The following is a 27,162-nucleotide window of genomic DNA, read 5'->3' on the forward strand; positions in this document are numbered from 1 at the left end:
GGGTGGGGGGTGGGGGTCTATAGGGCTTGTTTCTGGTCTTGTCCAGTTGCCTGGGGCCCTGCACATGACATTCCACCTCTGAGGCCTCCAGCTGCCTCTCCTGGGAAGTGAGACCATCAGGAAAGTGCCTCCCACTTGCCCTGATCTGGCCACGCAGACTCAGGACAGGAGTGTGAGCTGGTCACTGAGCAAGCATCCTACGGTGGGCACGGGGGGGCTTTTCCCCACCTCCTTGAGAAGTATGACTGGGACACTGTTCCCGAAATAGACTCTCATGAGGTGTCGGATCTCTAACATATGTTGGTAATCAGATGAATGCCGAGCAGCATTTTATTGTTTTGATTCCATCTGTGCTCGGTAGGCCCATCCCTTTGCATTGCCGCTGTCCTGGTTCAGAGGACTCTGGAAATCTCTTCCCGGGCCTCCCTGGAAATCTCTTCCCGGGCCTCCCTCCCCCGCCCAGAGGAGGCAAAGCCGGGTGAGGAGCCAAGTCACCTGCCCACGTGGCAGCCGTCGGGGCCCTGCCGGGGGACCCTGTTCTGCTGGGCTTGCGGGCAGGTCCTGTCTGGGCCATGGCTCTCTGCTGGCCCTGTCAGACCTTTGTCGGGGGCGCTGCAGGCTCAGTGTGCCCCCGCCCCCAAATCCACATGTCGAAGCCCCGCCCCGGCCCCTCAGAATGTGACTATCTGGAGACGGGTCCTCAAACAAGGTGATCGAGTTTCAGTGACGTGGCTGGAGTGATCCCACAGGACCGGTGACCTTATATGAAAAGGGGGTCAGGCCCCCCCTCACACACAGGGACCACTGTGTGGACATGGGGAGCAGAGGGCCATGAGCATGCCAGGGTGGGGGTGCGGTCAGCTGAGGTGTCCGGCCCTGCCACGCCCGATCGTGGACTTGCAGCCTCCAGGACCGGAGGGAGCAGATGTCTGATTCAGGTGCCGGGTCTGTGGGACTTTCCTCTGGCTGCCCAGCCAACTGACCCGTGGAGAGGGGCCCTCCCTCTTGTCACGCTGTCCCCCCCGTTTAGAATCAACGGTAACGACATGTGTAAACACAGTTGAACTTGTATTTTTCCCTCCATCTTACATCATTGAGGGGGGTAGTGCGTAAAAACATCTGGTGTTCTATCGATTAGTAACACGACCTAAGAATCAGGCTGTGAAACAATAAAAGATGAAGAGAATATTGGAGATTCTGCCCCTGAAGGGAAGCCCGGCCCTCCTCCCTCCAGGCTGCTGTCTGCGCAGAGAGGGGTAGGGGGGAAGCAGCTTCGAGATTCCGTGTTGTCGCGGGCCTGGTGGCGGGCACTCTGCTGCTGGGGCCTCTGTCTGTCCAGCCTGGCTCAGGGCGTGAGAGGGAGCAGGTGGCCTGTGCAGTTAGCATTTGGGGAGGATGGGGCCACGATCTGGATGTGATCTCACTACGTATTTCCTTCGCAGAGAATTGCCTTTTAAAGATCAAAGGTAAACTTGGTGCCTTGTTCTGCGCAGCGTATGTTGGAACTCACGTTACTGCCCTGAAGTGATCTTAGTTAACGAGGCAAGTTGTGCGTGAGGGCTTCGCTTGGCAAAGTGCCTCCTAAGCCACCTGCCAGGCAAGTTGGTGGCCCACCTGGTTTTCTCTCCCTGTTGTCTCACTGTGCGTGTCTGAGGTGGCGGGTGGGTTTATTTTGGGCACGTGGGCACATTGATTTAATACTTTTTTTTAGTTTATCTTTTTTTTTTCTTTTGAGAGAGAGAGTGAGCAGGGGAGGTGCAGAGAGAGCGGGAGAGAGAGCATCCCAAGCAGGCTCCAGGCTGTCAGCGCAAAGCCCAATATGGGGCTCAAGCTCACGAGCCCTGGGATTGGGACCGGAGCCGAAACCAAGAGTCAGATGTTCAACTGATGGAGCGCCCCAGGCGCCCTGATTTAATGTGTCTTAGTAACTTGGTACTTGGGAGCCGATGCCCCCTTCTGGAATCTGGGCGTGAGAATTTTCTCACGCTGGCTCAAGGCCACACTGGGGACAGTTTACCTGTGGGCGATATCACCTGGAGAGCAGGTAGGAAGAGTGGCTAGGAAAAGACCGAGCTGCCGGCTTCTGCGGGCTTCTGCGGGGCTCGCTCACATGGCCCAGCACGACTGGGATCGTCCAGGATTCCGAGAACGTCGGCTGTACGTTACCTCTCCTCTGCGCCCTCGGGATACATTTCTAGAGAGACCGGTGGAGAGTGTCCTGTTTTATGTGGCTTCGTGAAAAGCAAACTTTCATAGGAACTGAGGACCCCAGAAGCGGAGGCCCTTGTTTTGTGAAGCCGATGGCAAAGAATCCTTGTCTGTAAGGCGCCGGGAGAGCCGAACTGTAATTTCTGTCCCAGGACCTTCATTTCCAGAAGTAAACAGAGGGGTCAAGTCGGGCCATACGAGACAGCATCCCTCCCCGTGGAGAAGGGCTCTCACGTCCTAGCCTGGGTCAGCCCCGGGCTGTCAGCCGGAGGACCCCAGTTCCCTGCGGGACGTGCAGCTGCAGGGCCCGGCCAGGGTTGTGTGTGAGTGTGTGCACAGACACACGTGCACACACCTCTGTCACATAGACACACCAGCACTCACATCCACACCCCCGTGGGGCACAGTGACTCTGGGTGTGGTGCCCGCCCTCCCCCCCACCTCTGTTCTGGTCACCAGTCTGCCTGCTGCCTTGGGGACAGGTTTTGATACCGTCTTGTGGTGTGGCCAGGTGTGGCCAGGTGTGGCTGGGCGCTGTCCTGTTTGTTTGCGCTCGTCCTTGGTTACCGGGCCTGGGCCCCAAATGCAGCCACGACATGGCCATAAAGTAGTTTGGGAGCAGGCCTCCCACAACCTCTCTGGGGCTCTCTTCGTCACTGGTGGCTGCCGGTGCCGCCGTCCTGCCCCCCGTGGGCTCCTCCCCTGGCCCCCCACGCTCCCGGTGCTTCTGAGGAGAAAGAGTAGCCGGGAACGTGGAGTTTGGACCCGGCGGGATCTGGCCACATCGGCCGGCCTCTGGGGGACTCAGTGCTTCAGGCGCCAACGTGACGCCCGCTGCCTTCCCGGGCTGCGGTGAGGGCCGGTGAGCGGGACCTGCAGACCACACTCGGCCCTGCTGGGACGCGAGCGAGCACCTTCGATGAGCCAGGGGCATCCCCGTGAGTGCTCCCTGGTGGCGGCGGCTGGCTGGTTCTCCTCCCACTGCACTCCCTTGGGCCTCCTTCCAGAGCAGGGAGGGGCTCCCCCAGGCCTCCAGGGCTCTGTCACGGCCTCTGACACCCCGCTGTGGGCTCTGGGACCTGCGGGCGTCCTCGGAACACAGCCACGTCGGTCCCGAGCACGGCAGGTACTGCCAGGTTTTGAGCTCTGACCGTGAGGCAAGTCCGGCTCCGGACTTGGTGATGCAAAGGGCCAGGCCCCCCCCCAGCAGCGGTCCAGCACCACTGGACTTTCTTTTGCGAGATGACAATAGCAGAGGGCGCTGCGGGGCGTGTGATCTGAGGTCTCACTCGGATGGGGACAGAAAGCAGGTGAGCATGCTACGCCGTGTCTGACTCGACTTGACTTCTGGCTGGATGCCTTGTGTTCCCAGGGGCCAGCCGGTGGGCCCCAGTCAGAGTGGGGGAGGTGCGTGGCTGGCCAAGAGCCCGGGGGCCATGCCCTGTGCCTCTCCGGTCGGGCTGAAGAGCTGGAGGGGCACATGAGTGTCCAGGACACGCAAGGAGGGCCTCTTTCGTGGCTGCTTACGTCTCAAGCGAGCACCAGATGCGGTGGCCCACGGGGGAGCGGGAGCACTCTCTGGACCCTCCTACCACGGACCACAGTCCCCTGCTCTCCTCCCTCTCGTTCCAAGGGAGGGGATACAGCCTGAGCATCCAGTCTGTTCTCACGAGCTCCCTCCCATCCTGGGATTAGCACGAGTCACACCAGAGGAGCACGCGGCCGCTACGTCCCTTCGACAGTGGCGGTGGCCTTTGCTAAGTCAGGTGCTGAAGGTCCTTGACGTAAATAGTAGTAAGTTTTCTCTTTCCTGGCAGGTGGCTTTCTCCGTGCCACACCCTCTTCTGTGGGCTTCTTGTGAAATTTTATTTGCAACCGCATTGTATCTCTCAGACGTTTTGTGTTTGCGTTTTGTAATGGTGTGGGCGGTGCCTGCGGGAACAGACAGCAGCGGGGCGGTTGTAATCGCTTCTCTGGCCCAGAGGCTCTTTGCAGGCACGAGTGTGGACGTGTAAAGGTTGAGCCTCCTTGCTTGTCTTTTGTTCTGAGCTGGGCGCCTGCTCTCGCCCCTCCCCACCCCTGCTCGCTCTCCATCGAAGATGACAGTTTGTGCAGTTTTGTGATAGGAGAGGTCTCTTCCCCGACGACTGTGTGGTCCGTCCCCATGAAGAACAGCAGAGCTCTCCGGAGTCGGCAGCCGCGATGGGGCTGCTGTGAGCGTTGGGCCAGCCCGGAGCCTGTGCTCATTCCCTGGGGCCAGGTGGGCAGTGTCCCCATATGCCTGTGGCCTGTAGGGGGGGCCTTGTGGGGAGCACAGGACACACCGGCTTCTGGACAGTATACTTGGTGGCTGTTTAAGACTCACTTTTTGTTTTTAAATGTTTATTTTTGAGAGAGACAGTGCTAGCAGGAGAAGAGTAGAGAGAGAGGGGGAGACAAAGACTCTGAAGCAGGCTCCAGGCTCCGAGCTGTCAGCACAGAGCCCGACGCGGGGCTCGGACTCACGAACTGTGAGATCATGACTTGAGCCGAAGTCAGATGCTTAACCGACTGAGCCACCCAGGTGCCCCAAGACTCCCCTTTTTGAGATTGAATAGGACTTTTCAATTCACTCACCCAATAAACACATGCTTCTAGACAGTGAACGACAATGAAAAAAAAGAGTGAACAGACTTTATTTTTTAGGACAGGTTTAGATTTACAACGAAGTTAGCTAGTACTCTGCCCTCCGGATTTCCTGTTACCGTTGATGAGTGGATAGGGATACATTTTATTATTGGAACTCCACGGTTTACATTTACATTGGGGTTCCCATCTTGGTGGTGTGCATCTTGTGGGTTTGGACCAACGGATCACATGCATCCACCTTTATAGCGTCACACAGACCATTTTCACTAAAAATTTTTTGTGTTCTACTCATTCCCACCCTGCACCAGGGCAACTGCCCATCACCTTTCTGCGCTGGTCCACCTTTACCAGATGTCACAAAGTTGGAGTTGTACCACTGGCTTTTTTCCCTGGGTGATATGCCCTTGGGATTCCTCTGTGTGTTTTCATTTCTTTTTATGCTGAATGATGTTCCTGGTCATGGAATACAGGTAGTGATTTTTTTTAATGTTTATTTTTGAGACAGAGAGAGAGATAGCGCACAAGTGGGGGGAGGAGAAGTGAGAGAGGGAGACACAGAATCTGAAGCAGCTGCAGGCTCTCAGCTGTCAGCACAGAGCCTGACGTAGGCCTTGAACCCACGAACCGCAAGATCATGACCTAAGCTGAAGTCAGATGCTTAACCAATTGAGCTACCCAGGTGACCCAGGTAGTGAATTTTCAAACACCAGAGCCCTGATTCCTGGCAAGTCCTTGGCAGGTGCCCCAGAGGGGAGCACTGAGCTCTGCAGGTGCTGCGNACCCAGGTAGTGACTTTTCAAACACCAGAGCCCTGATTCCTGGCAAGTCCTTGGCAGGTGCCCCAGAGGGGAGCACTAAGCTCTGCAGGTGCTGTGTGGACCCCTCCACGAGAAGAATTCACCTCCTGCTCGGTGGGCTGGCTTGTCTGGCTGTCGCCATCCCTTAGGCACCTGTCTGTAACTCCAGAGGCAGTTCTTCTTCCTTTTCTTTTCACTTTATATTTACTTGTTCACATGTTCCCTCCCGCACTCATAGAACGTTGATATGTGTGTGTGTAGCGCTGAGGACATGTGTCATGGAGCTGTGTTCCTGTTTTCTGAAAGTACCAGTCCACAGGGACCCTGGCCATCGGGTGGGCGGATCTGGGCATGAGGATCCGCGTGTGGAGGGATCTGGGTGGCTGAGGGGCCATGTGTGGGTGGATCTGGGCAGCAAGAGGCTGTGTGTGGGGAGGGGTGCAGGTGGCGGGCTTGGGGCCCTGTCCTGGACAAGCATATGAGTCAGCATTGGAGGGATGTAAGTTCCAGACAAACCAGTGACCTTGTATCATGTTTCTTGAGGAACTGAAGATAAGGAAGGGGTTATAAATAGTCCTCACAGCCAGAGCCAAGGTCACGCTGCCAGCCACTCCAGGCCGCAGGGGCAGTGAGTCAGTTCCCTGGGGTCTATGCACATTTCCACTTTGGGGTGTCCCAGGGGTCCCAGGGGGTGGGGAGCCAGGAGGTGGCTCACTAGGGGCTGAATCTTGCTTGCGGGTGCCGGGACCCTGGCCTCACCTGTGTGCCCCGTGCACGCCTCTTCTGAGCACCCCAGCTCTTCCCACCTCCCCTGCTCAGATGAGGAGGTCGGGCCCCAGAGTGACTCCAGACAAACGTTCTAGAAAAGGAAGTTCATTTTGTCGGGAGTGTGAGCGCTAGGTGTGGCTGTTGGCGTGGGGGCCTCCTGGAGACCACCAGGCAGGGCCCCCACCTCCTCGATGTGGCCCCCATCTCCATGCCATTCGGAGGGAGGGCCTCCCTCCAGACACCAAGCTCGGAAGAAGAGACTCTGTGAGGAGCAGGGGCCGCCACTCTTGCAGGGAGGCTCCTTGGTTTCTATGACATTCCATAAAAGGAGCTGGATTTTATAAAAGAAAGATTTTATAAAAGAAAGAAAATGTTTATGAAAGAAAACGTGGACTTTCTTAACCACAGCTCTTGTCCGTCTTTGACGCTGCAGCTTTGTGGCTGCAAGTAGGGTTCGCGTGGGGGCTGTGCCGGGGCTAAGGTTATGTGGGGTTTTCCCAGGAGCCTGTCTGCTTACCTTGTTTCTTCTCGTTTCAGGTGCTGACTCGCTGCTGTACGCAGGTGCGCGTGGAACAGGTGGGTCATCCGTGTGTCGTGGGGGCACCGGGCTTTTCACGTGGGATCATCTCTTCATGCAGGGTGTGCTTTGGGGCTCTCACGGTCCCTATGGACCTCAGACAGGACCCGCTCTACTCACCGAGCCTTGGCCTGGACCCCTGGCCTCAGGCCACTTGCACACTTTCCTTAGGGAAGAGACTCAGGCTCGCCCTTGTAACATCTGCCTTTCAGATCCCCAAATGTCGGGGGTTCCTGTGCTCGGCCTGCGTTTCCTGGCCTGTCACAGGAGAGCCCTCAGTCCATTCCTAGTGATAGAACATGGGCCACGATGTGCCCGTGCCAGGGGGCATCTGCATGGGTCGGGGTGCCCGTGTGGCCCAGCGTCTGTGTGTGATGATTCTGTGGCACACATGTCACAAGGTGTCTGTGTGGAAGGGAAACCAGGATAGAAGGCGTGCACCTTGTCGGCAAGGAGGGCAGCAGGAATCCGGGGCACGTGGCTCCTGGAAAGTCACGCGGGGCACGGCCTGAGCCACGGCGGCCTGGCCGAGGTCCTGCACGGGAGTCGGCGTCTCTGCACGTGGGATGCTCTCGCCTCCTTGGCGGGTCCTGAGGAGCGGCGGGGATAGTGCACGGGCAGTGTCCGGAGTGTCGGCACGGGCCGTGGTGCCTGGAAAAGACCCCGGGAGGGGAAGGGCCGTATTTGCTGTTCAGCCAGTGTGAGAGGATAGTAGATGTCTTCCGGTTTGCTTGCTTTTGACCGCTGTTCCTTTGCCGTCTGGCCGGGGAGAAACGGTTTGGTCAGTTCCAGAACGTTCCCTGTGCTACGTGAGGGGTGAAGATGCCCGGATGGACACACGGGGGGACTGGCTCTCCCCCAGCCCCGCTGGGAGGTGTCGAGGACGCTCCGCGTCGGGCACTCCAGGCAGAGTGCTGTAGGGCTTTTCGGTCTCGTTCCTGCCTTCTGTCGTTCCTGGACTCACACCAGTGCAGGAACAGACCTGGAGTGGCTTCACCCAGACGCCGCTGAGTCCCCACAGGTGTGTGCTCCACGCAGGGCCGGGGTTCCTGGTGGCACACGGCAGCCTGGGCCCGGGGAGGGCCCCGACAGCCAGCACGGCTGCTCTGCATCTGAGATTCCGCATCACATCTGGTGGTGGCCGCATGCCGCAGGCCTCCTGGGATGGCGCCTGACTTGGCTCAGGACGCAGGTGCCAGCCCTCCCGTGGCGGCCAGCGCTCACACCGATCGTCTCTGCCGGGCTCTTGTGGTTTCTCCTGCTGCAGGAGGGCTTGTGCGCTTGGAGTGCACCCTTGACCGAGCTCGCTCATTTGGCCGGGCTTCTCTCTGTTTAACTGAAGTGAAGCCCGTGTCTGGTTCCTGTAGCAGGTGACCTTTGGTGTCAGGTTATGCAGACTGAGGCAGGAGTTCCCAAACTGGGGTGGCCCCTGTGCGCACGTGCACGTGCACGTGTGTGTGTCGGGATGCTGTTGGGTGTGGTTTGCCTAAACTCAAATGCTGGGAGTGAGAGATCGCGGGTGGAGATTAGCACCGGGACGCTGTGACCCTTCAGGACGTTTGCCTGTGAGCAAGTGCTGCCCATGTCACGTTTTCTGCCCATGGCCATGACGGATTCTCCGAGAAGTGCAGGACTGTCTCAGAAAAAACGCCCACCACAAAGGACAGTAGGGCGTTGGGGATGGATGAGGAGAGACGGACGCGAATGGTATTACTGCCTTTATTGTATTGCAGTGACGCATTTCAGGCTTTGCGCCTGGCAGATCGAGAGGGGGCTCTGTGTAGCAGGTTCGCCGGAGGACCTGGGTGACTTGGCTTCCTCGTCAGCCCCGCTCGGTGCGGCTGTAGTGTCTTTTCCCTCTGCGTGCGGGCGTGTGGTTGGGTGTGGGTTATTTCCGCCCACAGACGCTGCGGGTTGCTTTAGAAGCCCTGACGCGGATCTGCTCAGCACAGCAGAGTCTCAGCTGAGCTATAGCCTCTGCTTTCCGCAAGTCGTGAACCCTAGGATGCGTGCGCGCGCATGGCTGTGTCTGCGCCCACAGCCGCCCCGCCAGAGCCTGTGCATCTCCTGCGAGTGTGTTAACTGGGGCTGCGATGAGAACCACTTGCTTCAGGCAGCAGAGGGCTGCAGATGCCCTCGTTCTTCAATGCTCTGATTCCTAGGCAACAGTGAAACGTCTCAGGGGTCCTGTTGGATAATAGGCCAAATCTTTTTTTGTTTGTTTGTTTATTTTAAGAGAGCCTGAGAAAGCAGGGAAGAGACAGGCAGAGAGAGAGGGAGAGAATCCCAAGCAGGCTCCGAGCTGTCAGCACAGTGTCCGACCCGGGGCTGTAACTCACGAACCGTGAAATCATGACCTGAGCTGAGATCAAGAGTCCATCGCCCACCAGACTGATCCTCCTGCTCTCGCAGGGAATAAGTGAGCCTGGATGCAGAGGGCCCTCCCAGCCCAGGCCCCCAGCTGGCGTCTGAGATGAGGTAGTGGTTCCCAGTGAGGAGGAGCGCAGAGGAGGCCTCGCCCCTGACTCAGACAGTGCACCTGCGGGCATGATGACCCGTGTGCCCCCCAGATTCCCATCCGTCTTCAACGGCGGATGTGGCTGAGTTTGTGGACATAGAGAGAAGTCTGGCTGGACCTGTGTCCCCGACAGTAGAGCAGGGATGTGGTCGCAGGGGGAGAGGCCGAGGGTCTGGAGGCAGTGGCCCGGGAGCCCCAGGAGGCTGGAAGGGTGTCCCGCAGCCTCCTGAGGGCCCTGCAGCCTTGTGTCTGTGCGGCTGCCGACAGCCTCGGGCATGCGCCTGCCTCCACCCCCCGTGTGTTTGCTTGGCATCCCGGGGCTCTCCCTGGGCCTGGCCGCAGCCCTGCAGTGGGGCTGTCACAGGGCACAGGTGCTTCCGCGGCTCTGGATGGGGCTGGCCGTGGACGTCTGGGCCCTGCCTCGGGCCCCACGCACGTTGCGGACGTGCAGAGGAGCAGGGAAGGGTGTTTGTGGAAGGTGTTTGAAGGAGTGGTTCTGAACAGACTTGGGGGGCCTTCCAGAACTTTCCGGGGGAGGCCAGCAAAGGCCCCGCGGCTTCGGGGCCTGTACGGGTGTTAAGTCGGCCTGAGTGCGCCCCAGGTTGGGGGTGGGAGGACCCTCTTCCATTGACCTTTGCTCCCAGCCTCCGTCTGCAGCTGTTGGCAGAGCCTTCCCCCACAGCCACCCTGGGGCCGTCACTGCACCTGGCACACATTTCTCCAGAAACCGAGGCTCCACCCCTTTCTAACCACAGGCCAGACTTTGGTCCATGCTTGGCTTTGACTTCACCATGCTTTCCCGCACCTAATGTAACATCCGGGCCTTTGGCATTTTCCAGCTGGCCAGGGAGAAATCGCCTGCATTTCTGGGAGAGTGTCCGCCTCCCTCGTGGGAACTGCTGGCGGGCGACCCAGAGCCTCTGTTCACAGACCCTTAGAGGAGGCGGGACAGGCCGCCGCAGATTCAGGAAACCCTAGCCATGCTGGGCCTCACACAGTGAGCCCAGGCTGAAAGCAGGGCCGAGCTAGATTTGCTGGTGGCCAGATGGCAGTGGACATGCAGCAGGGGACACGTTGATCTGGTGACCGCTTACCTCCAGCCAGGGAGGGGGCTGCGCAGAGCCTGGCTAATAATTAACACCCTCGCTGGCTGCAGGCCGGTCACAGCAGCGAAAGCTTGTCCTGCGTCTGTCCCTGTCCAGTGTGGGACACCAGCATCCTGCATCACGACCACATGCATGGGAAGGGGGCGCTGGGCTCCCACCACCTGGGCCACTGACTGTGCTGTGGGCTCCGCTGCTTGTGGCCCCCAGCAAGCCCTTGCCCTCAGGGTCGACGGGGCCGTGTTTTTCAGTGAATGATTGTTCCCAGGTCCCCAGGCTGGAATCCACCACAGAGAAGAGGGTTCTGGTTGAGTGTCCTTTCTTTTGTGGCGTGGATTCTGTAGCCCCCGCAGGCTCTGAATGCTGGTGGGGGGGGTCCTTGAAGGCAGTGGCTGAACAGGATTGGGGTGGAAATAGCGGTGCGCTCTTGAGGGCAGGCTGGGCACTTCCTGGCTTAATTCCCCGGGAGGACACCACGAGCGTCAGGAGAGGCCTCGTATCGATGGCACTTAAGTGACCGAAGCGTGTTTTTACCTGCAAAAGGGGTGATTCTTACCAAAAATGCAACCCATACACTTCCCCCACCAAAGCAGGCAAATCTCTGTGGGAGAGGGGCCACAGCAGCTGGAGGGGGGGGGGTTGGGGGCAGTGCTCTGGAACCGATTGCTGCCCGAGTTCCACGTGACTGGGGTCTGCACCGCCTGCTTCTTCACATAGAAGTGGGTGTTGCGCTAGCTGGCGTGGCACCTGTGGTGTCCAGGCCGAGCCGGGAACGTCCCTGTTTGGAGAGCCGGGGGGCCTGGGACAGGTGCTTTCCTGGGGTCACTGCAGGTGTCCCCGAGGTGTGGGGAGGTCTCTCCCGTGTGTCCGGGGTGCCAGGCAGCAGGAGGTCTGGCCTCACGCTGGGCTCGCTTGTCTGGGTCTCTCCTAGTGCAGTTCCCTGGCTTCTCCTTTGAGCGATCGGGAAACGGTTCTGGCAGGAAAGAGGAGGTTTTGTCCTGTAGCATTTCGAGGGCGCCTGTCCAGGTGGAACAAGGAAGGTGCCATGCCGCTGCCTGGGCCCCTCCATGTTCTTTTTTTTTTTTTTTTTAATGTTTTATTTATTTCTGAGAGACAGAGAGAGACAGCGTGAGCAGGGGAGGGGCAGAGAGAGGGAGACACAGAATCTGAAGCAGGTTCCAGGCTCCAAGCTGTCAGCACAGAGCCCGACGCGGGGCTCGAACCCACGAGCTGTGAGATCATGACCTGACCTGAAGTCAGATGCCTAACGAACTGAGCCACCCAGGCGCCCCTAGGCCCCTCCGCGTTCTGAGAAGCTTCTCCACCTGGCTCACACAGTGCTCCCTGGCAGCATGACCAGCCACGGTCCCCTCGCCTGCATGGCCAGCTGCATGGTGAGCTTGGTGGCCTGTCCTCGGGTTGAATGGAGTATGGATGGCGGGCTCCTGGGGACCGGTGCAGATGTGGCCTGGATCCCCATGTAAGAGCAGTCGGTTAGCTTTGCGACGTTGGGCCGTGACGTCACTCTGATCTCTGCAGCCGACTTTATGTAAAGCACTTACTTCAACCCAAACCTGAAACTTTGTTACTGGCCTTTAAGGGATGCTAGGGGTCCACCGCTTCCTGAAAATTGGCAAATAAAGAGAAACAAGCTTTTTTTAATTTTTGAGAAGGAGTGGGGGGGGGAGAATTCCAGGCAGGCCGGAAATCAAGTTGGTTGCTTAACTGACTGAGCCACCCGGGCGCCCTGAGAAACAAGCTTTTAATCTTCTTTTCTTGCACAAACTGTACCTCAAGGTTAAAAATAGACAAAGAGGGAAAGCTTTGTTTTCCTGTGTTGTTGTTTTTTTTTTTCCAAAGAGGGAAAGTTTTATTTAAGGAGAAAAGCTGGCCTGCAGATGACCAGAAAGTGACGGAGTTAAATTGTGCCCAGTTGCAGTAATGGGTGGCCATGACCCTCTGTGACCTCCTGGATCGCAAAAGGAAGCTAGTGGGGTCATGTGCCTCGCCAGGGGAAGTTGGCCAGGCACGTGGGCCTCGCAGAAGCACAGGCTGTCCCTTGGCCGAGCCCCTGGCAGCGACCAGCCCAGAACAACGCGTAGCCCAGAACTGTCCGCCCCAGTGGACAGGAGGTGCGGGGCCAGAGCGGGGAAGTTCTGCTGGGCAGAAAGCACGAGTTCACGTCCAAAAAAAAAAAAAAATCACAGAGGAGGAAGCCTCTCTGTTGTTAAGGAAGCAAAGAGAAGAGACGTTACATAAACCTGGTCAGGCTGTATTTGGAGCTGGAGCCCAATAATCTGACTGTAAGAAAACAAAAACAAAACTTGTAAGACAGGGAAATGGGAACGTCGATTAGTTATTAGGTGGCATTAAAGAATCCTGGTTAATGATACTGGCATTTTGTGGTTGTGTTTAAAAAACTCAGGGGCCCCTGGGAGGCTCCAGCAGTTGAGTGTCTGACTCGTGGTCTCGGCTCAGGTCATGATCTCATGGTTTGTGAGTTCACGCCTCATGTCGGGCTCTGTGCTGACAGCTTGGAGCTGCTTGGGATCCTCTCTCTCTCCCTCTCTCTCCGCCCCTCTCCCCAGGTCATGCTCTCTCTAAAATAAAAACAAAAAACAAAAAACAACTCCTGAGGATGCCTACTGAAATATTTACAGAGGAAGCAATGTGATGTGTGGGGCTGGCGTCATGATGGTGCGGGGGTGGGGGGGGCACAGGTGGGCATGGGGAAACATTTGGGGGCTGACAGGTGCGCCCTGGAGCTCAGGAGCCCGGCCAGGATGTAGGTACAGGGTGAGCACAGAGCTCAGGGCAGGCTGGGAGCTCCCCGCTTGCTGGTAGGAATTTGCCCCCACCCCTCCCCTCGGTGTTCCTGTTGTCTTGTGTGACCTAATGGCTCCGGCTCGCCCCTGAGTCATCAGTGGCATTCTGGACAGAGGACAGACAGACGGGTGACATGTGGAAAGATGAGTCCACTTGATGAAGTGTTTCACTGCACACCTGCTGAGGTTAGCAGCATGTGACACAGGGTCGATACACTGTTTTTTGAAATGGCAATGTTTGCTTTATTCATGCTGCCTTTAAAGTGATTGTTCCACAGACTGCAGGGTCATTTCAGACATGCCAAGGGCATCCTCATTCTGTTCCCCCAGGAAGATCATCTACTTCCCTCCTCCCCAGAGATTAACTTTAATAAGATGTGCCCCCTGGAAGAAATCAGGCCAAGGCGCATACATTGAGTGGGGGAAGATTTGGACTCTGTGTGATGGACAACTTTGGAAAATTCAGAGTTAAAAATGGGCTTGGACGTGACGAGGTAGTGAGCTCCCTGTCCTTGGGGGGTATTCAAGTAGAGGCCACAGTGGTCCTTCCTAAGGTGATTGCCGGCTGCAACAGTGTCTGCAAGGGATATTTTAGTGAAGCCGGCGTTGTATTGCGTTTGGTAATATGATTTTTCGTGCAAACCAGTGCACAGAGTATCCAGGTTTGTGGGCTGCGAGATGTGGTCCAACATCAACAGTCCCATTGTTAGGTGGGAGCTTCGGGACACGTATTCTCTGCTCCACTGCAAGCCAGCTGGACGAGAAACTCTGGCGTGGTGTCCACAGATCTCTTTTTTAACATAGAGAGGGAGAAGGAGAGAGAGGAGGGGAACTGGGTAGGGGCAGAGAGGGGAGGGATAATCCCAAGCAAGGCTCCGCACTGTCAGCACGGAGCCCGATGTGGGGCTTGATCTCACCACCTGTGAGTGTAAGGCATCCTCTGTGGAAAGAGACAGGGTCACACGCTTAGAAATATGACTGAACTAGACTGTGGTCGTGATTTGTTCTGTAACATTATGGTGACAGATTTACTCTGTGGGGATGTTAGAATGGGGACATTTGGGGTGCCTGGGTGGCTCAGTCGGTTTGGCGTCCAGCTCTTGGTGTCGGCTCAGCTCATGATCTATCTCACAGTTCGTGAGTTCACTCCCTGAGTCGGGCTCTGTGCTGACAGTGCTGAGCCTGCTTGGGATTCTCTCTCTCTGCCCCTCCCCCTCAATAAATAAATAAAAAATGGGAAAAAAATGGGGACGTTTTCCCGCTATTTCTTACATGAGTCCGAGACTCCCCATCTACGGGTTCTCATAGATTTAGTTGCAGTCAGACCTCCTCGCGTGCAGATTTGTGACCTTGCTGGATGTGTCTGCAATCCCAAATCAGTGGTCGGTGTGTGTTCGTGGTCACCCATGGACACCTGTGGGACCGAGACTGTGGGAGCTGCCTGTGGAGCCTGCCCCCAGCTCGGGACCCTGGGCGGTGCTATGGCAGCTCTCTGACTGATCCTGAACCCCTGGCCCCAGCAGGTGGGCTCAGGGCCGCGTGCTCGCACTCAGCTGTGCTCCCGTCAGTGCTCCCCTGTTGAAAAGGACCCTCCCGCATTGCTGCAGGCTCTAGCACTGCAAGCCCGGGAGAGCTGTCACGTGTTCACGCGGACTTTGTAGGGTAGCGTGATCCGGAGGAGCAAGAATCGAACGCACTGATGAGGTCGTGATCTGGGGTCCTCAGACGGCTCCGTTGTCCAGTCGTCACCTGCGAACTTTCTGTACACCTGACCTGCCCGTCAGCGCAGACCCCAGCCCCCGTGCGCTGCCTCTCTTTGAGCCTGGGGTGGGCAGTTCTCTTGGCTTTTTGGGGATGCCAGGGAAGAGGGAAGTAGACTGTCCACCGTGGTGCAGGAAGGGTTCTCCGGGACCCCGGGTCCCAGCCCTGCTGTGCACCTGTGCTGTGACTCCCGCTGCCCGGCCCGGGTCCCCACTCCCTCTTGGGGCAGTGGGGGTGTGAGGGTCCCCAGCTCAGCGGGCTGCTGTGCGGGCTCGGCAGGTCGGCACCAAGTGGCGTCTGGGCTGGGTGTGCCTGTGGGATGGGGACATGTGCTTGCGTATCACATGCTGTCCGTTTGCCGCACGTGCCCTCAGACGTGTCATTTACCCCGATCGGGATTTGTGGGTGGTTGTGGATTCAAGCGTCTGTTGACTTGCGGAATCCTAAACTTGAGCACTTATGTGCGCCTGAGACAGACAGCCGTCCGTCCCCCTCTGACAGTCTGGGGTTCCCCTGGCCTGAAATCCCCCGCTGGGCCTCCGCACAGCGTTGGTTGTGAAAGCTTCGCCCCACTTAGGGGACCGCCTGCCCACAGCTGAGCTCCAGCTCTGCCCCTCCCTGTAGCTGCCCCAGCCACAGGCCCCGCCTTCCAGCAGCAGCAGCAGCAGCAGATGCCACGGACCCTTGCCGTCCAGCAGCAGATCTGTGGCTCCTGAGGCTCACATGTGGTCGGGTTGTGTGGCGATGGCGGCCGGTACATCTGGCCAGGGCAGGCTCGGGAGCCGACACGGTGGGCTCTGGGTCCCCCTGCAGGGTGACGGGGGATGTGTCACGGGACTGAAGAGGCTGGCTCCAGGCGCCCAGCCAGAGGCACTGTGCTGCCCGCATCCGTCTTCCAGAACGGAAGGAGGGACCGGCCAGGTAAGGCAGTCTTTATTTAAATTCTTTAAAAATGTTTTTATCATTGAAATGCAGTTGACAGGGGCACCTGGGTGGCTCAGTTGGCTAAGAGTCCGACTTCACTCAGGTCATGATCTCACAGTTCATAGGTTCGAGCCCTGCATTGGGCTCTGTAGTGACAGCTTAGAGCCTGGAGTCTGCTTTGGATTCTGTGTCTCCTTCTCTCTCTCTGCACCTCCCCAGCTTGTATTCTGTCTCTCTCTCTCAAAAATACATAAACATTAAAAACATTAAGACAAAAAAAATAGAAATGGGGGCACCAGAGTGGCTCAGTTGGTTAAGCGTCCGACTTCAGCTCAGGTCATGGTCTCACGGTTCGTGGGTTCGAGCCCCACATTGGGCTCTGTGCTGACAGCTCGGAGCCTGGAGCCTGCTTCAGATTCTGTGTCTCCCTCTTTCTCTGCCCCTCCCCTCCTCACACTCTGTCTCTCTCTGTCTCAAAAATAGTAAACGTTAAAAAGAAAAAAAAAAACAAAAGAAATAGAGTAGACCTCCAAGAGTATGTTGATTTCAGGTGCACAGTGTAGTGAGGGACAGCTCTGTACATAACACCGTGGGAATCATGGGTACCATCTCTCAGGAGATCACGTGACTTCAGTACCATCGCCCGTACCCCTACGCTGTCCCTGTGACTTGTTCGCTCTGTAACTGGAAGCCTGTGTCTCTCTTCCTCTTCCGTCTGGAGCCCGTTGGTTTGTTCTCTGTATTTATGGGTTTGTTCCTTCTTTCTGTTGGTTCATTTGCTTTGTTTTTTAGATGCCAGATAGTGAAGTCCTATGGTATTTGTCTTCCTTTCTCTAACTTATTCCCTTAGCACAGTGCTCCTTAGCTCAATCCATGCTATTGCAGAGATTTCATCCTTTTTTATGGCGGAGAAATAGTCCATTGTGCGTGTACACTGCATGTTCTATATCCATTCATCTATCGATGGACACTTGGGCTGCTTCTGTATCTTGGGTGGTGTAAATAAGCCACGTAAGCATAGGGACGCACACAGCTTTTCAAGTCAGCATTTTGTCATATCCAATAAGATATAAATATATAATATTTATAAATTAAAATATGTAAAGAACTTAGGCAACTCATCACTAAAAAACCAAAGTATTTGATTGAAAAAGGGGCAAGGGTTCTGAGCAGATATTTCCCCCAAAGAAGACATCCAGACGGCCAGCATTCAAAAGAAAAGATGCTCACCACCACTGACCATTGGGAAATGCAAATCCAAACCGCGATGAGACACCACCTCACAGCTGTCAGAGTAGCTAAAATGAATGACTCAGGAAACGACAGATGTTGGCGAGGATGCGGAGAAAGAGGAACCCTTCTGTGCTGTTGGTGGGAATGCAGACGGGCGCAGCCGCTCTGGACAACTGGTTGGGGGTTCCTCCACACTACCCTGTGATCCAGTAATTCCGGTACTGGGTATTTACCCAAAGAAAGTGACTTCATTCATTTGGTTCTTGGAGGGCAAGACAGGGTTCAAGTCCAATCTGCAACTCTCATGTGGCTGCCACTATGGCTCCAGCCAAGACTTGGCTGCTTTTTTTTTTTTTTTTTTTTGAGAGAGAGAGTGTGTGAGAGCAGGTGAGCAAGGCGCAGAGAGAAAGAGGTGGGGCTTACCTGAAGTGGGGCTCCTGTTTTACCCAAAGTGGGACTCGAACTCATGAACTGTGAGATCGTGTCCCTAGCCGAAGTCAGATGCCTAACGAGGCCACCCAGGCATCCTCACCTGCCACTTGCATGCAGCACTGATCCCTCTCTTCCTGAACGTGGTCCTTGCCACTCGGCACGTAGTTCCACGGTCACTGTCCTCCTGACCACCCTCCTTCATTGTAAATCTGCCCCTTGGTGTGTTTTCAGCCCCACCGTGTACAGGGGGTCTGCACTCCTGGTAAGCGCTGGAAAAATAATGCTTGAAGTGAGCTCTTCAGTGAGTTAACTGTCAGGGAGGGGTCTGTAGGGATGATCTGATCTCATATGTGGGCTGCATGATACCCAGTCTTACTCTTCCAACCCCTTAGAGCAGGCGGCCCATGGGGACAGTGTGCTGGCTTCTCTGTCCTCGTGCTTGCATTCAGTGGGGTCTTGGAGCCCAGGCGCTGCTCCTTGCATGGGAGGGCCCTGCGATCTTCTTGTTACGGACTTAGTGTCCTGGAGATGCCGGATCTTCCATCCCAGCACTGACCTGGGAAGTGGGTGGGGACATGTGCACACCGGAGTCCTCGAGGCCCCAAGACGCACTCCCGGGGACTGGCTACGGGAAGCTCTCCCTACAAGACTTGAAAAGCAGATTGCACTCGCAGGCAATTACCCTGAGGCAGCTGCTAAGGATGCTGGAAAGTTGTGAGCCGTAGGGTCTGATCACAGCGCCACTAGCGAGCATCAAACATTGGGGCCCAAATGACATTCAGGCAAAGAGGAAATGGTGCTCCCACTTGACCCTGGATGCCACCCAGCTGTTGAAGATTACTTTGTAGGAGAAAATTTGAGGATTATATCATATCATATCATACATCATATAATATTATATTGTGTCCTGTTATATCATATATATCATACACATATTGTATCCTATTATATCATACAGCATATATCATACATATATTGTATCCTGTTACATCATATATTGTATATCATGCATTGTATCATATTAAATTGTATCTTTTTACATCATATCATGTCATATATATATGTTGTAGCCCATTATATCATCATATATCACATTTATATTATGTTGTATCATTATATCCTACCATATAGCATATATCATATCATACATATATTGTACCCTATTATCTTATATCATACAGCATATATCATATATTGTATCCTATTATCATTTACTGTATATATACATCATATATTAAATTGTATCGTATTACATTATATCATATATGTGTTATATTGTATCTATTATATATCATATATCACCTAACATACTATTGTATCCCATTATATAATATATACTGTATCATATCAAATGTCATACATATTACATAGTATTCTATCATATCATCATACGTATTACATATATCATGTTGTGTCATATTATAAACTTTCCAATCCAGCCCGTGCTGGACACATGACTTTCCTTGCATAGAGAAAAGAGAAAAACTGTTGGTGTGTGTAGAAGTCACTGCTGGTCTAAACCCGTTCACTGGCCCATGGGGTGTTCCCAGATCAAAGCCCTATGTTTAGAGGACACATCTGAAAATGTAACAATCACTGTTTTATCATTTTTTGAAAGTTTATTTACTTATTTTGAGAGAGAGAGAGCGGGGGTGGGTGGAGGGCAGAGAGAGAGAATCTCAGTGCAGAGCCTGGTGTAGGGCTTGAACTCATTAACTATGAGGTCACGACCTGAGCCCACATCAAGAGTCAGACACTCGACTGACGGAGCCCCCTGGGCGCCCCATCCATTTTAATGTTTATAAGCGAAGCAGGACTCCCAGTGCCGGCTGTGCTGGGCAGAGGTCCAGGTGGCTCCCCATCCACCTGCCTGTGTGGGTAGCCCGGGCTGGGTGCTGACCCCGGGCAGCTGGGGCTTCCGCAGACGAGCTGTGTCCTGGGTCAGGTAGGGTTGGTGCCACGGACTTGACTTCCTCATAGGTACCAGAGGGAACAGCATTTTAGTGAGGAATTAGAGTCGCATGCAAAGCTTCCTGGGCTGGTCACGTTCTGTACGCAGTGGGTAGGTTGACATGATTTAGGGATGAGTCCCAATTTGCAGGTAGGTTTGGTGATAGGGGTTGGTACAAGGAGACCTCTCTCCTGATGGGACCTGAGTTCTCTGGGCTATTGGCAGGAGCCACTGTCTCACTCTCTGACTCCTAGCTGTGAGAGGAGCGCCGGGAAATGGGATCTTAGCCCGAATGCAAGCGCTCGCCGGCAGGAGGTTTCAGGGCGAGCTTCTCTGTTCACCGGCTGCTGGCTGCCGGGAGCACCTGGTGGATGTCCTTCCCCTCCTCGCAGACGAGGACCCTGGTGGACCGGCTCCTGGCTGAGCCAAGAGCACCCTGTCTGTAGAGACCCGGCTGGGGTTTGAGCCCAGCTTTTTCTGCCCACGGCACTTCCCCAGGGGTCGTCACTGGGGAAGCGCCTGGATGATGGCGGAGATGCTCTTTTGGGTGGCAGTGAGGAGCCCACAACCTTGGGGACAGTTTTTGAAATGGTCACTTGGTAAATGGTAATTTCAGGTGGTCATTTGAAGTTCCCTGGAAATTAGGAAGTCTGGTTCTTCACGGGTAGAAAAGCATGGCAGAGAGTGGGGTTCGAGCTTGGTTTTGGGCAGTGGTTGTTAATTTAGGGAGATGAGATACTGTAATTTGTAAGAAATACCGATTTGGGCACAAAAACCCATGGGGTTTCCTAAGTGGAGGAGCAGAAAGATGTCTCTTGTGCTAAGGGGGTAATGCTTGGAAAGCACCTGAGGATGGGGGCTGGCTGCCAGGGAGACCGCCCACGCGGTCACAGGGTCAGAGCTGTAAGCCACGCCTCCCAACCGTGGGAGGAGGGGCTGCTGGGAGTCCGCCCACGTGGTTACGGGGGCGGAGCTGTAAGCCCCACCCCCGACCTCGGGAGGAGGGGCTGCAGGTTGAATCAATCACCAAAGGCCAATGATTTCATCAGTCATGCTCCTTGTAATGAAACCCCGTAACTCCCCCACCCCCATAAAACAGATGGGGTCCCCAGAGCTTCAGGATTGGTGAGCACGTGGAGATGAGGGGACAGCAGGCCCTGGGGAGGGGTGGTAGCTCGGCACCCCCTCCCCAGACCACGCCCTGGGCAGCTCTCCCTTCTGTTCCTGAGTTACATCCTTTGATAACAGACCAGTGATTTAGTGAGTGATCAAATCTAGTTTTCTTCTTTTTTTCCTCCCTTTTCTTTCCTGGAGAATTTTTTGTTAAAATTTAGCATGTAAATGAAAGTGGAGGAATACTGTCGTGTCCTGTGAGTGAGGCCTGTGGTTGTGGCTTGCGGGTGTGGCCTGTGGGTCCTCTGGCGTGTGGCTTGCCCACATGCATCAAGGCTCTGGCCCTTGGTCTCCACACCATCCCCCTCCTCAGTGATGGGACCAGGGCCTGTGGGCGCCCACCCTTCTCTCCCGCCCTCTCGGGGGCCCAGCCCCCTGCCTGGCCCCAGCAGCTGCCTGTGCTGCATTCCCCTGGCCTGGGGGAGGGGGAGCCCCACTAGAGTGTTCCCCCGACAAGAACACTAATAAAGCTGACGTTGCTGAGCGCTTATGCCTTCCAGGCAGTTTCTCGCTCTCTCTGAGCCGGGCCACATCTGATGGTTCCCCATGGGGTCATGTTCATTGACCGGCCCCAGTGTGCAGGTGGGGAAACTGAGGCTTCCAGAGGTCACCCAGGCGTCACTGTCCTCGCATGAGGGGACGGGGATGGACGCTTGCTCGGCGCCCGCTGGAGCAGCTGCTACTCCCCACAGCCCATTCCAGGCCCCGCAGCTGGTGGCACCAGGTTTCCACCTGCACTGTCCACCATCAGGTGCGCGCCCTTCTGTTAAACCTGGCTGCCGCCGCCAGGAAACCCCCTCAGAACACTCTGGAACCCTGTGGGTCACCCCTTTTCAGAAGCCTCTGCAGGGCTCCTCCTGGCCCCGGATATGCTCTGACTGGGTTCAGGCTCCAGGAGCCCCGACAGCGGGGCCCGTCTCCCCTCGTCCCTGCGCTGTGTCCCCTCTCTGGGGCTCCTCCTGGCGGTCTCCAGGGCAGCCTCCCGAAGGCCCCCGTTTCTGCAGCCGGGCGGTGCTCCTGTCCTGCGGCCCATCAGTGACCACTGTCACTGCAGCTCTCAGTGCTGTCTGGCATTTCCAGACCCTCATCCAGCTCCTCTGGGAGCCGTCTGGTCCGTTGTGCGGGCATTGAGCCTCGACCCCAAGTGGTGCAGCCGGGAGGCCCCAGCCCCGGAGCACGTGTCTGGTGCTGGCAGGGAGGACGCTCACCGGCACGTCTCGGGCGAGTGTGAGGACAGATGGGGCCGCGGGTAGTGGTCCACGTGCCAGGGATCAAGGGCACTGGCTGGCATTCTCGGGAACCTGATGATTCATGAGTGACTAACACCCAGACCTGCTGCACCCTTCTTGGGGCAGGGAGCGCGGGTCTTGGATTTAGCTGTTGGCTTTCTTTGTCCGGCAGGCGCGGTGGGTGCCCCAGGACCGTGAGCCCAGCACTCGGGGACGGCGTGGGTGGGGGGGCTACCTTGCAGCATCTGAGGATCTCTGTGGCGTCATCGGGGCTGCCTGGGTGGACCTCGGGGCGGGATGGGGACACAGCCCTGCTGGGCGCACGTGGAGCAGACTCACGTCCCTGCTGCTAGAGCTCAAACCGCAGGCACCTGGAAGAGTACAGCCAGCGTGGCTCCTGGGCGACGGAGGGCCACTCTGTGCTGGCTCCCTTCCCTGGGGCTGCTGGAGTTGAACATGCTCCTGTTGGGAATTTGAGGGCATTTTTGAGAGAGCCAGGTCCTAGGCTTGGCATGTCCTCTGTCAGCACGCAGTAAGGGATAAACACCTGACTCATGCCCACACCCGGCCCCGTCTGGCCTGCCGCCGCCACGGGCAGACCTGGGGACTGCTTGCCTTTCCGGCCTCTCCCGGCCTCACCACCAGGCTGGGACACCGCCCTGGTCAGCCTGGTTCACAGAGGTGGGAGCTGGCACTCCCAAGAGGGAGAGATCCAGTTTGTCCCCAGGTCTGCTGACCTGACAGGTGAAGGGGCGGCTGTCTGTCCCCACTCCTGCTGCAGCCGAGCTGCCTGAGGCAGAGACCTGCGTGGAGTCGTCGCCTCCCCCCCACCAGCCATCATGCCAGGGACAGGGTCGGAAGGGGCCCCGAGGGACCCACCACGTCCTCCCGTGGTCTTCTTTATAGAGAGAGACGTTCTCCTTATGAAATAACAGGTCAAAATAGAACGTGCGTGTGAGACGTAATTATAAATGAGCCCACTTGGAGATCCCTCTGAACATCAAGGATGAGACTGCTTGATAACGGGATCCACTGGACGGTGGCCAGTGTAGACCTGACCCGGGAGTGTGTGCTCTGCTCTGGGCCCTCCTCTCCCAGCTCCCAGTGACCACTGGTCCAATTCGATCCAGGCGCAGACAGGCTGGGTACCTGAAAAGCCGCTGTAGCCCCACCGTCTGACATCTGAGTATCTCCAGCGCTCCACTCTCTGTTTTGACCTCTGGGAGCGGAGGGGCACGTGCTCCTGTTAGGAGAGACCCCCGCCTCTTCTCTCTGGTCTACCTACCCACTCAGACCCTATGTTTGTGTCCTCTCTGTGGTTTTGCGGGGACATAAGGACAGAAAGGAGGAGGGTGGGCACCAGGCACCCTGGGGGCTGTGGGATGCAGGCCTGAGAGCTGCCCACCCAGGAATGCATGGTAGGCTTGCCTGGGGGTGGGGGTGGGACTTTGGACACGCCTCGCTGTGCCCCCATTTCCACGCCCCCCCGGAGACCCCGTTGCCCAGGAGCCTGTCCTGCTCCCCCTGGGTCCTGCGGGGCCGGGGCCAGGGCCTGGCGCACACTGCCGGTGCCCTGCGTGCAGGCATGCGCGCTGCTGCTGTGGGCTGGGCCTGCCAGCGGCTCTGGCGGCACCGCTGCCCTTGAGACTTCCCCAGCCACGGCAGGGCGGGCTCTGTCCCACCTGCTCCCCATGCCGCCAGGGGCAGGGAGAGGGCGCGGGACTCCAGGCGGGGAAGGAGCGAGGCAGTGAGAGCGAGCTGCTTCTGCAGGCAAAGTCCTGGCCCGGGGGCCCCTCAGCCCCGCGGTGAGTTCTGCCCCTGCAGGGATCTGTGGGGCCCGTGCACTTGGCAGTGGCCGTGCCTGCTTTGTTTGCTGACATCCTTGCTCTGCTGTGAAGGGGCAGTAAAAGTTCCATGGAGCGCCGGGTCTGACGCTCCTCCTGCCGGCGGCCTCCTGGGCTGCCCCTCTGGGGACCCCTTTCCTCCCTGCCCTGTGCTTTCACGGCACCTTCCTTCCATATGGCGCAGCCTACGCACCGCCGAGTGCTGAGTGCTCGGTGCAGGCTTGTCGGAGACTGTCTCTCGCGGAGCGAAACCGCTTCTCCTAGAGGGGGTGGGGGGGGGTAGAGTGACGGTCTTTTAATTTCCTAATGTGAGCCTGCTGTGTTTTTCTTGGACCTTTGCTGTTGCTCGTGTTTAAGCGCGGTAAGAAAGACGTTCAAGCTGGGCGCTCCTGATAATGACTTCGTTTCTGGAGCCCTTCTGGAAGAAGTGGTTGGCTGGCTTTGGGAAGGTCTCGATTCTCCGGCTGCCCGCTGGTGTGAGGGTCTCGCCAGGCACTGCGGTCCTTATGGACTTTTTGGGGAAGCTGCCTGTCGGGGGCCAGCCCCCACCTGGCACCCAGTACGGCCACTGGGTGCGCAGCTGGTATTTACTTAGCACTGCTGACCGGCCAACTGCCCTAGTTAGCCCCGTCCACGTGTTTCCTTATCTAATCCTGCCGACACCTCCACTTCCCAGGTGTGGAAACTGAGTCACAGAAGGTTGAGTGAATTCCCGAGGTCAGACAGCCCCAGAAGTGGCCAGAAGCGCTTGATCGCTGCACCCTGCCTGCCGGGCAGCGAGTGAGCGAACCATAGCTTTCAGGTTTGTACACTGGACATGGCTGGTTACTGCTTTTGCAAAAGGTTTTTATTGAGTTTTTCCCGTGTGCCTGCGCGGTGTGCTTCCGCCGGGCTGTGGCCGTNGCCGCCGGCCCGGAGCCCTGCTTCCTTGTAACTCTGGCTTCGGTTACGCAACTGACCCTTTTGTTCCTTTTCAGGGAACGGTTAGCGCTGGGGGTTTTGGGGCCGTGCGAGCGGCTGGGAGCAGCGCACAGGCCCGCGGCTCCCTGCCTTCCACCCTTGATATCCGCAGAGGCTCCCTGCTCTCCACCCAGAAGCCAAAGAGCGCGAGGCCAGAGGGCGAGGGGAGGCGGGCCGCAGGGGCGCAGCCTCCGTCTCCCTGTGAACAGCGGCAGGGGTGAGCTCCCTGGCGGGCTCAGTGTCAGCCTGCACCAGAACACCCGGTCTTGCTTCCCGCCTCGCTGGCCACGTGGCTGTGCCCCCCGAGTCACTGATTCCCTCGGCCGTGACCTCGCCAAGCTGGACGTACTTCCTGCTTTTCATTCTGCTGCTCTTTTAGATGCTGAGTCTGTTCACGCCGCACGGTGCGTTGACCTTATTATCCTACGAATAGAGGTATCAGTGAATAGAGATATCGGGTACTGAGGACAGAAGCGCCAGAGCAGCATCCCCGGTCCTCTAACACGGCCAGATCATCCCTCGGTCACGGGGAGCTCAGCGGTGGGCTTCTTCCCCCCTGCACCCTGCAGACTGTGTGTTCTGCCGGCTGCTGGTGCAGGACGTGCCCCCCCAGCAGCAGGTGGGAGCCAGCGCCTCTGCGAGTCTTCAGGGTGGAGGGGGGCGGTGGACGGGGATACAGCACATGGCCAAGATGAGTTATTCCTGTGCAGTTGAGGGCTGTGTCATCATGGGACATACAAATAGGGCCAGGGATCGGGGCCACTTTGTTGGGGAGGTGACATCTGAGCTGAGAAGTCTAGGATTAATAGCTAACGAGGTGTGGCTTACTTAAGTGGGTGGAGAAAATTCCAGACCTGCAGGGCATATGCAAAGGTCCTGGGGCAGAAGGATGGCGTGTGGTGGGAGAACTGGAAGAGAGAGAAAGGCCATGGGGCAGGGGTGGAGAGAAAGAGATGCCCACCCTTGGCCCACAGCAGTGGGATTGTGGGGACAGGGCACCAACATTAGCCCTGTGAGTCCCCACGCCAGCCCACCTGGTGACATGGGGATACTGTCCACTTCACGCATCTCATTAGGCAGGTCTTCTCCATCCTCCTGGTTTCCCAGAGAACACGTGGAAATCGCAAATGCTAACATTGCTCCCATGGCCCGTTCTCACCCTACGGCGCCCCTGCAGAGAGGTTGCTGAATGTAGGAGCCCATTTTACAGATGGGAGCTCTCCTCCGCAGGGGGTCCTGCGGCTCTGGGACAGCCTGGGTGGCTTCCCTGGCCACGTGCCTGCTGGCTGTCCCTACATGGCCCTGGGGTCACAGGCACCCAGAAGGGGGGACGTCGTCCGGCCCTGGCGCTCTGCTTACCTGATGTGGGATGTGTGACGGGGGCACGCTGTCTGTATCCGCCCTCCGCTTTCTGGCTTGGAGTTAGGTGTCCTCCCCGCCGCTGAGCCTGGTCCTTCCGGAAGCCATGGGGGTGGGGGGTGCTCTGTGGTCGGGAGTCCTCTGCTGCTCTCACCCCTGCATTAGATCTGTCCAGCGCCCCTTATCAATGAGGCCGTGAGCGAGTCCTCTGCTGCTGGACGGGACTCCGGAAATCCAGCCTGTGGGGTGAGACCCAAGGAGTCATGGCTTCTGGCCTGGATGCCGGTCATGTGAGGCGTGGGAGCAGGGCCCTGTGTGTCCTGTGGGACTTCGGGTATCTAACAGTGAGGCCTTCAGGGTGTCGTGTGCTGTGTGTGGACCGCACTTGTCCTTTGGAAAAGTAGGAGACAGGATGTGTGCTAGTGGTACCGGGCTCTGCGCCGAGGGTCCAGATTTGGGTGCTGCAGGGTGCAGGCTTGGGGTTGGCTTGATCTGATTCTGACACTGCCCACCCTGACTTTGTGTGTCCAGGAGCTGCCCACCTTGCGGTGCCCATGGAGGGGGGAAGGTCCCTGCTGATCAGACGCCAGACAAGACTGGTGATCAGTCCCCACAGCTGAGGGGCTCAGGGTCCTGCTGGGAACCCCAGCTTTCCCTCCCCCGTCTGTCTGCTCAGAAAGGGGCAGGTTACTAGTGGCAAAGCCTTTGTCTCACAGAGATATTTGGGCCAGTTTTCTAGAGCTACCCGCTGGTCATGGGACTGGTGCCCTATAGGACGGGGTGCCTGAGGGCGAGGTCCTGCAGGAAGGGCTGCTGGGGGGCGGGGTCCTATAGGAGGGGGCGCCTGGGAGCGGGTGGCTGTAGGAGGGCTC

At 57.0% G+C, this 27,162-nt stretch overlaps 1 protein-coding gene across 1 annotated transcript in view; it reads left to right on the forward strand.

Moving 5' to 3' along the window:
* Nucleotides 1-27,162, forward strand: part of TNS3 (tensin 3) — a 172,646-nt gene that overhangs the window by 30,849 nt on the left and 114,635 nt on the right. Inside the window, 1 exon segment of the mRNA XM_077765786.1 lies at nucleotides 6,939-6,977. Coding sequence (XP_077621912.1) covers nucleotides 6,939-6,977 — 39 coding nt within the window.

The sequence above is a fragment of the Crocuta crocuta genome, unplaced genomic scaffold (assembly GCF_008692635.1).
Source record: "Crocuta crocuta isolate KB4526 unplaced genomic scaffold, BGI_CrCroc_1.0 scaffold751, whole genome shotgun sequence".
Taxonomy (NCBI): domain Eukaryota; kingdom Metazoa; phylum Chordata; class Mammalia; order Carnivora; family Hyaenidae; genus Crocuta; species Crocuta crocuta.